The sequence below is a fragment of the Equus caballus genome, chromosome 24 (assembly GCF_041296265.1).
Source record: "Equus caballus isolate H_3958 breed thoroughbred chromosome 24, TB-T2T, whole genome shotgun sequence".
Taxonomy (NCBI): Eukaryota; Metazoa; Chordata; class Mammalia; order Perissodactyla; family Equidae; genus Equus; species Equus caballus.
In genome coordinates this window covers 46,971,846-46,983,338 of record NC_091707.1, presented here as the reverse complement: position 1 = coordinate 46,983,338, position 11,493 = coordinate 46,971,846, and the positions used below count along the sequence as shown (strand labels likewise).

The 11,493-nt window shown below is 54.5% G+C and overlaps 1 protein-coding gene across 21 annotated transcripts in view; it reads left to right on the top strand.

The window, feature by feature from the left end:
• The first annotated feature begins 270 nt into the window (after positions 1–270).
• Positions 271–11,493, top strand: part of TTC7B (tetratricopeptide repeat domain 7B) — a 246,032-nt gene continuing 234,809 nt past the window's right edge. For 3 of the 21 annotated variants that reach the window (XM_070249758.1, XM_023628272.2, XM_023628267.2), the window contains exon 1: positions 290–492. In XM_070249758.1, the coding sequence (XP_070105859.1) occupies positions 372–492 (121 nt within the window). In that variant the 5' untranslated portion in view covers positions 290–371. Of the gene's footprint in view, positions 493–11,493 lie in introns of all 21 variants that reach the window. The other 18 variants (XM_070249765.1, XM_070249759.1, XM_070249756.1 and 15 more) reach the window with 11 other exon arrangements.

Here is an 11,493-nt window from a genome sequence, read left to right as displayed (position 1 = left end):
CCGCCTTCCTCGCCCCCCCGCCCTCGGGGCCCGCAGGCCCCCGCCAGGCCGCTGTCCCCCCGCCCCTCGCCCTTTCTCGCGCCGCCAGCGGCCCCGGCCCCGGCCCCGGCCCCGGCCCCGGCCCCGGCCCCGGCCCCGCCTGCCGCTCCGGCCCTGGCCGGCAGGGGCCGCTCCTCGCGGCGCCCGGGGCCCCGCCGCCGCCGCCTCCCCGCCCCTTCCCCGGCCGGCGCTCCCGTTACGCCGCGGAGCCGGGAGCCCGAGCCCGAGCCCGCGGCGGCGGCGGCGGCGGGAGGCGGCGACGGAGGCGCCCGGGCGGCGGCGGCGGGGCCTGCGGGGCCTGCGGGCGGGCGGGCGGGCCCGGCCAGGCCGCGATGGCGACCAGGAAGGCGGGCTCGCGGCTCGAGACGGAGATCGAGCGCTGCCGCTCCGAGAGCCAGTGGGAGCGGATCCCCGAGCTCGTCAAGCAGCTGTCGGCCAAGCTCATCGCCAACGGTACGCGCCGGCCGCCGGCCTGGGCTGCGGGGGCGCCGCGGCCTCCGCCGGGCTGGGCCGGGTCCCCGGGCGCCGGGCGCGGGCGCGGGCAGGGGCGCGGTCGGGCCGCCAGGGCGCCACGGCGGGGGATGTGCGCGGGGCCGGGGCCTTGGGGACCCGGGGTCTTCGGATCACGCGGAGGGGGCGTGCAGCCGGCGAACGCCTGTGTCCGGCGTCCCAGAGTTCAGCCTGCAGGGCGGGCTTCGGTGGAGTCGGGGTCTCAAGGAGTCGGCTGCTGCACGGGGGTCCCAGGGGATCAGGGGCCGGCCTTGGGGTTCTAAGAAGTTGGAGGTGATGGAAGAAGGTGCTCCCTTAGGACATGGATGTGAATGGAGAGGGGATTCTCCCTGGTGTACTCAGGGAGTCAGGATGTATTTATACGGGTCCTGCGAATGGGGGTGTTGAACAGATACCCCTGGGAAATATGGTTTGTAAACATATGGCGTTCAAGGGGCTCCAAGTGGAGGCTCAGACTTGGGTGTGTGTGGGGTGGTGGTGGAAGGCAGGTCGAGATGTGTGTCTTGGGGTTCAGAGAGTAGGATGTCAAAGCTGTGGCCCAGGGAGGTCAGGTTTGGGAAAATAGGGGAAATAGAGTCACAGGGAGCCAGGTGGGAGAATAGTGTGCAGAGGTGAGAATGTGGTTGAAGGATGTTGGGAAATGGTGTTGGCTGGGTGAGGGACTTGTTGCCTAGAGGAGAAGGGGTCTGAGGGAGCCACTGAGTAGGACCTGGTGCCTGGAGTTAGTCTTTGACCTCATTGACTGAATTGGTTCTTGTACCCAGTGGAATCAAAATTGCATCCAAAATCCCATTTCAGAGCACAACTCCACGTGGCCTTATTTGTTTTGGAAGCAAGTATCGTTAATATTTGCTTGTCTTTTAGCGCCCGCCAAAACCGTGGGCACCAATGGCCTGGCGAGAGGACAGAGGTTCTGTCTCAGTTCACCTCTGGGTCCCTGAGGCAGGGAGAGCACATGTTGGCTGAACAAATGAATGAATGAATGATACTCCTCTAAGAAAGGACATCTGCTCTATTTTCACCTGGAACTACCCAGAAATGGAGAGGGATGTCACATGTCCTCTTCAAGGATGGCTTATGTTTGTATTAGTGCCTTAAATGAGAACTTGGTTTTGCACACTCTCAACTATGGTACCTTGCTTTGGGCAGGTATTTCCTGGGCGGATGCAAGTGCCACGATCATCCTAGGGACGTGGAGGAAGCACAGACCTACCAGGGCTCAGCTTGGTGGAAAATGTTGACTCTTCTCAGTTAAGGCAGCATTTGAGGAAAAGGTGTTCAGTCCCCTGGGCCTCCATGGCAGCTTGACCTTGCCCTCCCTGTAAGGCTTACCAGCTTGTCCTCTTGTTTCTCCTGTTCTTACCTGCAGCATCTTCTCGTTTCTTCTTGGAGTTGGACAGTCCTGGGTCTACTTTGTCACTTCCCAGCTGTGTGCCTAGAATACCTTCTGTGCAGGTTGATGTTAGGATTAAATGGGTTCATTTGTGAGCCTGCTGGTTTTTTCCTTCAGAACCCACTTGTTTCCTGCTTTATTTACTCATTCATTCAACCAATATTTGGGTGCCCACCTGTGCCAGGCATAGAACAGTGGTGGACAGCACTGACCAAGCTCCTCCCCTCATGTACTTAACTTCTGCTGCGGAGACAACAAATATAGAAATCAATAAATCGGAGAGCTTCAGATGGGGAGAGGTGATTTAAACAAAACAGACGAAGTAATATGATTGAGAATGACAGGTAGGGGAGGAGGAATGACTCAAACTATGGTGGTCTCTGGATGAGAGGGTAGATGGGCTTTCAGTGGCATGGGCCCATCTTACTGACCGTCACAGCCCCACAAGGCTCCCTTCCCATGGTCTGGTCCCAGTGGCCTAAGCTGCTGTCATTAGTGGGGCTTGATGGGGAGTGGGTTGTGCGGGGCACTGTGGTCATGGGTCCTTGTGCAAGCCTGGTTTTGGGAAACTCAGGAGAGAGAGATTTCTGCCCCAGAATCCACATGGTGAGCAGTAGCCATTGATGGCAAAAGGTCCCTCAGACTTGGAAAGGTCAAAGAGATTGCTCAGGAAGGTAAAAAAATAAAGGAAAGAAACAAAACTGGAATTATTGTGGCTCCTCTTTGGGGTTCAGAGAAGTGTTTGAAGTCCCTTCCTTTGGCTGCTGGGGGCTCCCTTGGGCTGGCTCCCTTGGGACTTCCTCCTGGCTTTAGGGACACCAGCTCCTCCTTAGACCCTTTTGGGTGCACTGGACCTCAAGTTCTGGGCAGATTTGGCAAAATCCTTAAGCTAAAGCATTTGCTGCTTAGCATAGGGAAAGCGAGTTAATGTCATGTTTGTCATACTGAGACAGTTGCCTTGGAGGCAGCCACAGGCAGCAAAGAGCACAGTCTTTGGAACCAGCCAGATCGGTGCCTGAGTCCCAGACATGCCATTTCCGAACTCGGTGTCCTTGGCCAAATCCCTTAGCCACTCTGAGCCTCAGTTTCCTCATCTTAGAATGGGGATGAAAAGACTTACCTTGTAGGGGTTATTATGAGGATCAGAGGGGCTCATGACTCCCAGGGCTAGCCACAGAGCCCAACACCTTCATAGGCAGGCCCTTCATTCATTCATTCATTCGTTCCACAAATACTGAGTACTTGCTATGTGCTAGCCACTGTTTTAGGTAGGGGGATGTATCAGTGAACAAAAATGACAAACATCCCTGCCTTGATGAAGCCCGCCTTCTAGTGGGGAAGGGGCAGGGAGACAGATAGAAAATACAATCATTAAGTGAAGTTTACAGGATGTTTATGGTGGTCAGCGCTATCAGAAGAATAAAGCGGCGGCGGGGAGAAGTGCTCTGGGAGTGGGGTGGTCGGGGCACAGGAACTACTAGTTTGGATAGTGTGGCCGGGGAAGGCCTCATCGTGAAGGCGACATTTGAGATAAGACCTGCGGTGGTGGAGAAGCATTGTTCCAGGGAGGGGACTTCAAGGGCGGAGGCCTGATGAGGGCAGCGGGGTGGCAGGGCCAGATCACCGGGACGTCATAGGTCATTGTTAAGGCTGTGGCTTTTCTCTGTGTGAGATGGGAGCCGTGGGAGGGTTCCGAGCAGGCAGAGGACTCACTCATTCTTAGTGCTCCTACCTGCAGCCCACCCCCCCCCCCCCAGGAGCATTAGCTTCCTATGGGAAAGGAACATGGCCGTCCCTCCCATTAAGGACTCTGAATAATGGACACTTTCAGAGCATGCTGTTCCAGCCTGACTCCTTCGAGATAAATTGGTTTAGACGGTTTTGCCAAGAGGTGGATAAGGAAGAAAAGGGCAAATGTCAAGCAGAAAACAGAACCCAGAAATCCTTCTGCCTCATATCCCACCATTTTAATCCCTCCATCCAAAAAACCCAAAATGTGGGGCAACCAATGCCAGGTCCTGGTGAATTTCAGCAAGTGGATGATCACACAGCTGGGGGGATGGGAGAGCATTCCACTCACTTCTAGGCTTCTGCTGTCTGACATGTGGTCAGGGGACTAGCCACGTGGGCATCATCTGGGAGCATGTGAGGAATGCAGAGTCCCGGGCCCCACCCCAGACCTGCAGGGTCAGAATCAGCATCTTAAGGTGGCCAGGGGATTCATGGTGGCACAGGGAAGTCTGAGGTACCCTGGTCTGGAGCTCAGGTGGCAGCCTGAGGGGGTCAGAGGTTAAGATGGAGAATTGCATGTTGGCTTCTTGTTGGCTCACAGGTCAGTCCTGGCCCCTTGTGGGGCAGTACCAGCTACCCTTCCTCCCTGGAATGTCACCCTCCAGCCACCCAGTGGCGAGGTTTGCTGCTAGGTGAGAAAGTGCAGTGATCTGGCACCTGACCTTTAATTCAGACTCTACCTGTAGCTGCTGGGTGACCTGGAGCCCATTACTTAACCTCTCAGAGCCTGCATTTGCTCACTGGTGAGATAAGAGTTCATAATACCTACTCCGTTAGGGCGGCTGTGAGGATGAAGTGAGTTGACATATGTAATCTGTGGTACGTGGAAAAACTGATGCTCACCCTTTCCAGCTGACTCAGTATAACCCTGGGCAAGGCAGGCCACGTCCTGCGTGTCACCTGGCTGGGAAAAAACGAGTGGGAGACCTAGAAATGACACACCTGAGCGTGTGTCTGGTCAAGACTCCCACATATTTCATGACAGAAAGAGGCATTTTGGAGGCCTGCACCAGCCCTGCATCCGGCCACTCCCTTTCTGAGGCCGTGTCTGCCTCTCCTCCCTTCCCCCGCCTGTTAATCGTCTTAGGCAGCTCAGTTATTGAGCTCACTTAGGTAGGACACTTAGGCCCCAAATGGCAGTTTCTCCTTTAAGGGGTCATCACCCTTCTGATTAGGTATGATTCTGAGGCATTTTATTACCTCTTGGTAGGTAGAGAAATGGTACCTGAAACAAGAATATTTCTGGGGCAAAGTTTGGTCACAAAATGTATTTAGACCACTGAGTGGGAGGGAAGTTCTTGTGTTTGCCAGTAGCTGCTACTCCTGTTGTTGGCATGAAGGGGCACAGACGACTTTGTTGCCTGCAGCCGCGTGGCTTCCCCTTCTGGGCTCCTGGACTGTCGCCTGGTCTCACTCAGGCCTTTGGAGCCTTCCCAAAGAGGGAGAGTTACTGGTGGACCAGGGGCCCCCAGGCCAGCCCGAGGGGCTTCTCTGGAAAGAAGGCTGAGCTTTAACTGAGAGTCCGCCGTGGAGTGAGAAGGTGGAGCTGTTGTTTAGAATGGCTTCTCTGGATATTTCCGGGGTACCGCAGACTCCTGGGAGGCAAACCGTCCTCCGACAGTGGGGAAGGATACCAGTGAGACCTTGGTGACCCTCCACCCTGGCCTTCCCGGGGCAGCTGTCCTGCTTTCAAACACTCTGTTCTGCTGTCCTTTTGTCCACAAAGGTCACCCCTTTGTGGCAGACCATATGCCCTGGTTTTTGGATTCAAGATTCACTTATTCCGCGATAACATATTGATGGCGCTGAGCTGGGCCTTGGGGCTTGTGGTCACAGTAGTCAGGGCAGAAGGACTATGACCTTGTGGCTACACACAGTGGGGCCAGGACCGCTTCGCTTTTCCCCTGGCCTCCCGTTTGGAGGAATTTCAAGCTCCAAGGGGGAGGGAGGAGGATTCCTGACATTCATCCGCTTGATCAGCCAACCTTTCTAGCATGTTCTTTCCAGCATGTCCTCCTGTCACCTTGGCACACCCCTTCCCCCTTGGCTAGTTTGGCCTCCTGGACCCTCTCACTCACCTTGCTGTTGTCTTTTCACCTGTGCTCATGCTTTTTGGCTCTGGGGTCCTCTCTGCAGGTCAGAAGCCTACGCGTCCATCAAGCTGTCCTTCCTTCACAGAAAAGGCTGTTTGCCTCAGAGAAGACAGCCATACGGTGTGAGAACCAGATGGGACCTGAGCCATCACATTGTGTAGCAGTTTTCAAGCTGTGCTGTTGAGGAACCCCTCTGGGAACATGCTCTCGGGGCCTGGTGGCTGGGTGGGCAGGCCTCACTCACTGGAGCGGTGACACTTTTCCTTAAGGTTTCCTTTGAAGGAAGGGCTAAGATGCTTTAAAAAACACTTTTGAAACCCACTGACCTAGTCCAGCTCCCATTTCACAGATGGCAAGACACGCAGAGAGTGGGAGGCGAGCAGCAGAAGCAAGTGGAGTCGGTCAGAGCCCTGGCCCGGAGTTCAGTTGCTTGAGCTCCAAGTGTGGTTCTGCTGTTTCCTAGCTAAGAGAGTCTCTTCCCCCTATGAACCTCCATGTGTAAAGTGGAGATGCACATCCAAAATCCCTTTTCTGAAACTGTTGGGACTAGATGAGTTTCAGAATGCAGAATTTTTCAGAATATGGTACATGTCCTGGACATTATGTGATACTCCCAATGGGGTCAGGGGTTGTACTTCATAATAAAACATGTCAATATTTCTGCATCAAGACATATGAGCAGTCATTGCAAAAGGGAAAGACTATAAATAGCCTCATGCTGCTTGAGTTGAGGTGTTGCTGCCCAATAAGTCAACAACAACAAAAACCAGCTTTTGTTTTTTTAGAGAGTTCTGGATTTTGGAAATTATGGATAAGAGATTGTGAACCTGTAATAATAGTGCCAAACTTGCAGGGTGGTTGTAAAGATGCAATGAAGGAAAAAACCCCACTAAAAGTGTAGCACGTGGGTGCCTGCCCAGAGCAAGCCCTCCGTGGACATCAGCTGCCCTCTCCTGGGGTGGGTGTTATCATCTCCCATCTCTCATCTCTCAGGTCAGGGCTTTTCCCCCCCTGACGTCGCCTGTCTTGGCGTGTACCTTGTGTCCTCACCAAAGTGGTCAGCTGCTAGAGAACAGAGGGCCGTGGTTCTGCTTTAAACTTTTTTTAAAAAGATTTTATTTTTTCCTTTTTCTCCCCAAAGCCCCCTGGTACCTAGTTGTATATTCTTAGTTGTGGGTCCTTCTAGTTGTGGCATATGGGATGCCGCCTCAGCGTGGCCTGATGAGCTGTGCCATGTCCTCGCCCAGGATTCAACCGGTGAAACCCTGGGCCACTGCTGCGGAGCGCCCCAACTTAACCACTCAGCCACGGGTCTGGCTCCCTGCTTTAATCTTTAGTGAGCCCTTAGGCTCATAGTCTGTACTTGGTGTGCTGTGTTGAATTGTTTCACAGACTTTCACGAGTGGAGGCCTCTGAGCAACTGGAACAGGCCTAAGGGGGTAAGCGGAGGGCCTCCCGAAGTGGAAGGAGGGCCGAAGTGCAAGGGATGACTCTGCTCGGAAGCGGTGTCCCGCATGTAGTGGTGTTTACTTTTGGGGCTGGTGCTGTCAAGTGAATTGGGGCCAGCCAGAGGCTCCCTGATTGTCAACCCAGCATTCTCCCCCTCCACTCATTTTCCTCCTTGCCGGCCGAACCCAGATTTTCTTAAACTCTCAGCCTCTACAAGTGCCTCACGTTTCACTGTAGGTGGGCCCTGGCCCCAGGCGGTCTACTCCCTTGCCTGTGATTGGTTGAGGCTTGAGCATGTGACTTAGTTCCAGCCAATGAGACATCAGAGGCATTTGCGGTGGGAGGGGGACTTCTGAAAAAGATTTCTTCACGCTTAAGAGTGATGTACGTGCTTAGGAAGGAAGAAAAATGGTCTCTCTTTTTCCCCAAGCAATTGTTGTTCATGCTTTTGAGGCCTGGAGCTCCAGCCATCTTGTGGCCCTGAGTGCTCCCCGCCCCAGGAGTAAGGCTGACCCGGGGAGGGTAGTAGCACAGAGACTAGAAGAACGTGGTCCCTGATTACATCGCTGAGCTGCTGATGGCTGCACCCCAGAGTGGCCCTTCCCTGGACTTCCTGTTATGTGAGATAATAAATGCTTTCTTGTTGAAGCCACTTTGAGTCTTTATTTGCCACTGAAGGCATTCTAACTGGTAGACCTCCTCTCTTACCCGGAGCACCCCCAGCTGCCCAGCCAGCTCATGCTGGGCACTCCATCAGGAATGGCCTTTGCTCCTGATTCACCTTGACCTCACATGGGTGGATTCCTGCCCCTCTGGGTGACCTCATGCTTGGCAGATCGCAGAGGGTTGCAGGCTTTTGACTTGTGTGACAGCCAGTGTTTTCCATCTGAGAAGCCAGGAAGAGGGAAGAGGTTTTCTGTGACCTCTCAAAATCATTCCCAGTAGCCACCAAGATGCGATGAGCTGTGTTGGGCAGATGGGTTAGACGGGTGCCACTTAAAATATAAAGGGCAGCCACAAGCCACAGGAAACCTAACAGTGTGGCTAGAGCCCCTGCCACCCTCCGGGTTTCTCCTTGTTCACCAAGCGTAGTGGGTGGTGGAGGTGCCAGAACTAGGCAGAAGAGATGGTTTTTGGTCCTTTCAAAGGCTGCCAGACCTGGAGTCAGAGTCCCCAGGCATTTGCCCGCTGAGTGACCTTGTGCACATCCCTTGATCCTCTGAAACCTTAGTTTCCCTGACTTCATGGCCAGTAAGGAAGAAGAATGAATGAGCGTTTCTTGACCTTCTGTTGTGTGCTAGATTCTGGGCATGAACTTTTACATGGATCCTGATTAAAGATCACAACAGCTGCATGAGGAGTGGGGTCGGGGTCGTAATTCTCAATCATTCAGAGCCTAAGTAGACCGAGGCTTGGAGATGTTGGTTGAGCAGATTCTAGCTCACTTCTGACTCTGGTTCCATTATTCTTTCTGCTACACTAATGTTTTTCTAAACTTGTCACATCAAAGAGTCACCAAGCTGACCTGTTAGAACTAGATTTCAGGGCCACTGCTGGTGATTCAGATACAGCAGGTCTGGGGCAGGGTCCCATCTTGACAAGCTCCTGAGTGATGCTGATGCTGCCAGTCCAGAACATGCCCCGAGTAGCGCTGGACTAAGGGAGCCTGGACGTTATGGATTCCCAGACCCCTTCTCTGGAGGGTGTGATTCTCTCGGTCCAAGATGGGGGCTGGAAATCTGCATTTTAAAATCGAGTCTTGGGTGATGCGTGTGATCAGGCAGGTCTGGAAGCCCCAGCCCTCAACCACGGTCCTTAGCATGTGCCCAGCACCTGCTGTGTGTGGGGCCCTGCAACAGAAGCAATAGAGTGAGCAGCTCAGCAGCCACAGGCGGCTTACACTCAACCTCTGGGTGGCTGATTCACCTGGGGGCTGGTTAGCAACTCAGATTCCAAGGCTGGGCCCAAGCTTCTGCTTCAGGAGGTCTCAGTGGGGTTGGGATTCAGGGAGCAGCATGGTTAGTTGGCGCCCAGGTGAGCGTGGTGCAGGGAGTTCCAGGACCAGACGTTAGACGTGATTGTCCAAATGGCAGGACATAATGTCACCCTGCAGCCTGAAGAGAAGAATGACAGCATCACTTACAAGACTACCAGGTGCAGCTGGGTTACTGGGGGACTGAAGGCAGGGTGGGCTTAGGTGGCAGTGGGTAAGGCCTGGCAGAGTGCGGGAGGAGGGTCTTGGGTGGAGCGGTGGCTTTAGAGTGCCGGCTTGTCCTAGTTGGCCTGAGATTTTGCCAGTTTTAGCACAGAGAGTCCCTTGTCCTGGGAACCACCTCAGTCCTGGGCAGTGGGGTCATAGTTCTCCCTGTTAGGTGGAGGGAGGTATTTTAGCGAAGGGGCAGGGACCCCTGGTGCAGGGGAAAACAGAGGGCTGTGCCCTGTTAGACCCGGGTTCAGATTGCGGGTCTGACACTTACTGCTCCTCTGTCTTGGGTGAGCTCCTTCACTTCCCTGAGCCTCACTCGTTATCTCAAATGTTGTTTTGAGGCGTAGGTGAGATAATGCAGTTTCCAGCACCAGCATCATCCAAAGCAGCCTGACCGAAGCAGGAGTATTGTGTGTGGAAGGAGGGTAGAAAGTTCCAGATCCTCAGTCCTTTTCAAGGGGCAGAGGAAGCAGGCAGGAGGATAATGATAATAGCAGTGCCAGCAAAGATGTGCAGGGGCTGGTTCCTCCTGTTCTGAATTGTAGCTGAGGCCTGAGGCCGCCGACAAACAGTATTAGCTGGGTCACAGAACTAGTAAATGTGGACTGCAGCTTCAACCCGGGCCTGACAGGCTCCACAGCCCTCCTCCTCCAGCCCTCACTCAGCACTGGGGTGGGATAGGATGGTGGGATGATAAGGGATAGGATGCGGGGGTGCCGTGATGTGTAGTGGGCACACAAAGCTGAATGAGATCCTTGGGTTGTCAGCTCCCGGAGGGCAGGGCTTTCTGCTGCTTTGTTCATTGCTATAGCCCATGCAGCAGTAACGTTTCTGATACACAGTAGGTACTCAGTTGTTAAATGAACAACCTGGCCTCTGCCCTTGAGGAGTTAACTTGGATTCATTTACTCATCTAACACCTACTGAGCACTACTGTGTGCCAGCCCCTGTCCTGAGGACCTGGGATGCAGCGATGCCTAAGACCATCCTTATGCACAAGTCTAGAATATAGAGACTTGGCACACATGTGGTCAGGGCTGGGAGCGGTGGAGGGACAAGGGCTGCAGAGGCCCAGGGGAGGGAGTGTCCACCCAAGGCGTGGTCCCACATCTAAGACTCTTGGTGTCGTCCCTAGGGTGACTGAGGCTGGGGCCGGCCTGGGGCTCTGGGTGAGTTCTGGCTGATGGTCGCTGTTCAGGCTGACTGAATGCCCTCAACCTTGTCTTCCTGTGTCTCTTGTCAACTGCAGGGTGGACACTTGCTGTGTGGCCCTTCCCAGGGAGGGGTTCCGGTCCCCTCCACTGCCCCTCCTTGTCCCTCTTCTCTCCTCACATACAGGCTGGCTCAGCCCCTTGGCTGTGAGGCCTGGCTCCCCTGAGGACCTGCCCTCTCTGCCCTTGCAGCTTCTAAGTCTAACAGGAAGCAGTGTTTTCTCTCAAGTTAGTCAGGCTTGGAGGAGTGTCCTCAGTGAGGTGGTACTGCTGGGGCTGCCAAGCCCAGGGGCCTTTTGGTAAATGCCACTTTCCTTTCCCTGCCCCACTAGGCCAAGGGAGTCAGCTGTCTCCACTGAGTCTTGGGCTGGGAGGCCTGGGAAAGTGGTTCTCTCAGGCCCTTCACAGCTGCCCCACACCCTGCAGTGACCTCCTCTGCCCCTGCCCCACCACACACGCCAGTTGTGTCCAGTCTCCCTTCTGCCTGAATCTCACTTGGAGAAGTCCTACCTCACTTGGAGAAATTCCTCAGGCCCAGCCTGGACCTTACTTGCTTCTGACACTCTTCTGAGTGTCCCTGGTGGTCTTTCCACACTGCCATGCCAGGGCTCTGTGGTACTTGTCTCCCTTCAGCCCATACTTCTTGAGGGTGGGGGCTGGACTGGGGCTTTGAAGCTCCAAAAGATGCTTGTTGACTGTGTGGGTGTACATTTAACTTGTCTGTGTGGAGCTGGCTTCCTGAGAGAGCCATTTCCAAGCCTTCTGGGCTGGCCTGATAACATCCCCCTGCCCCTTAGAGTC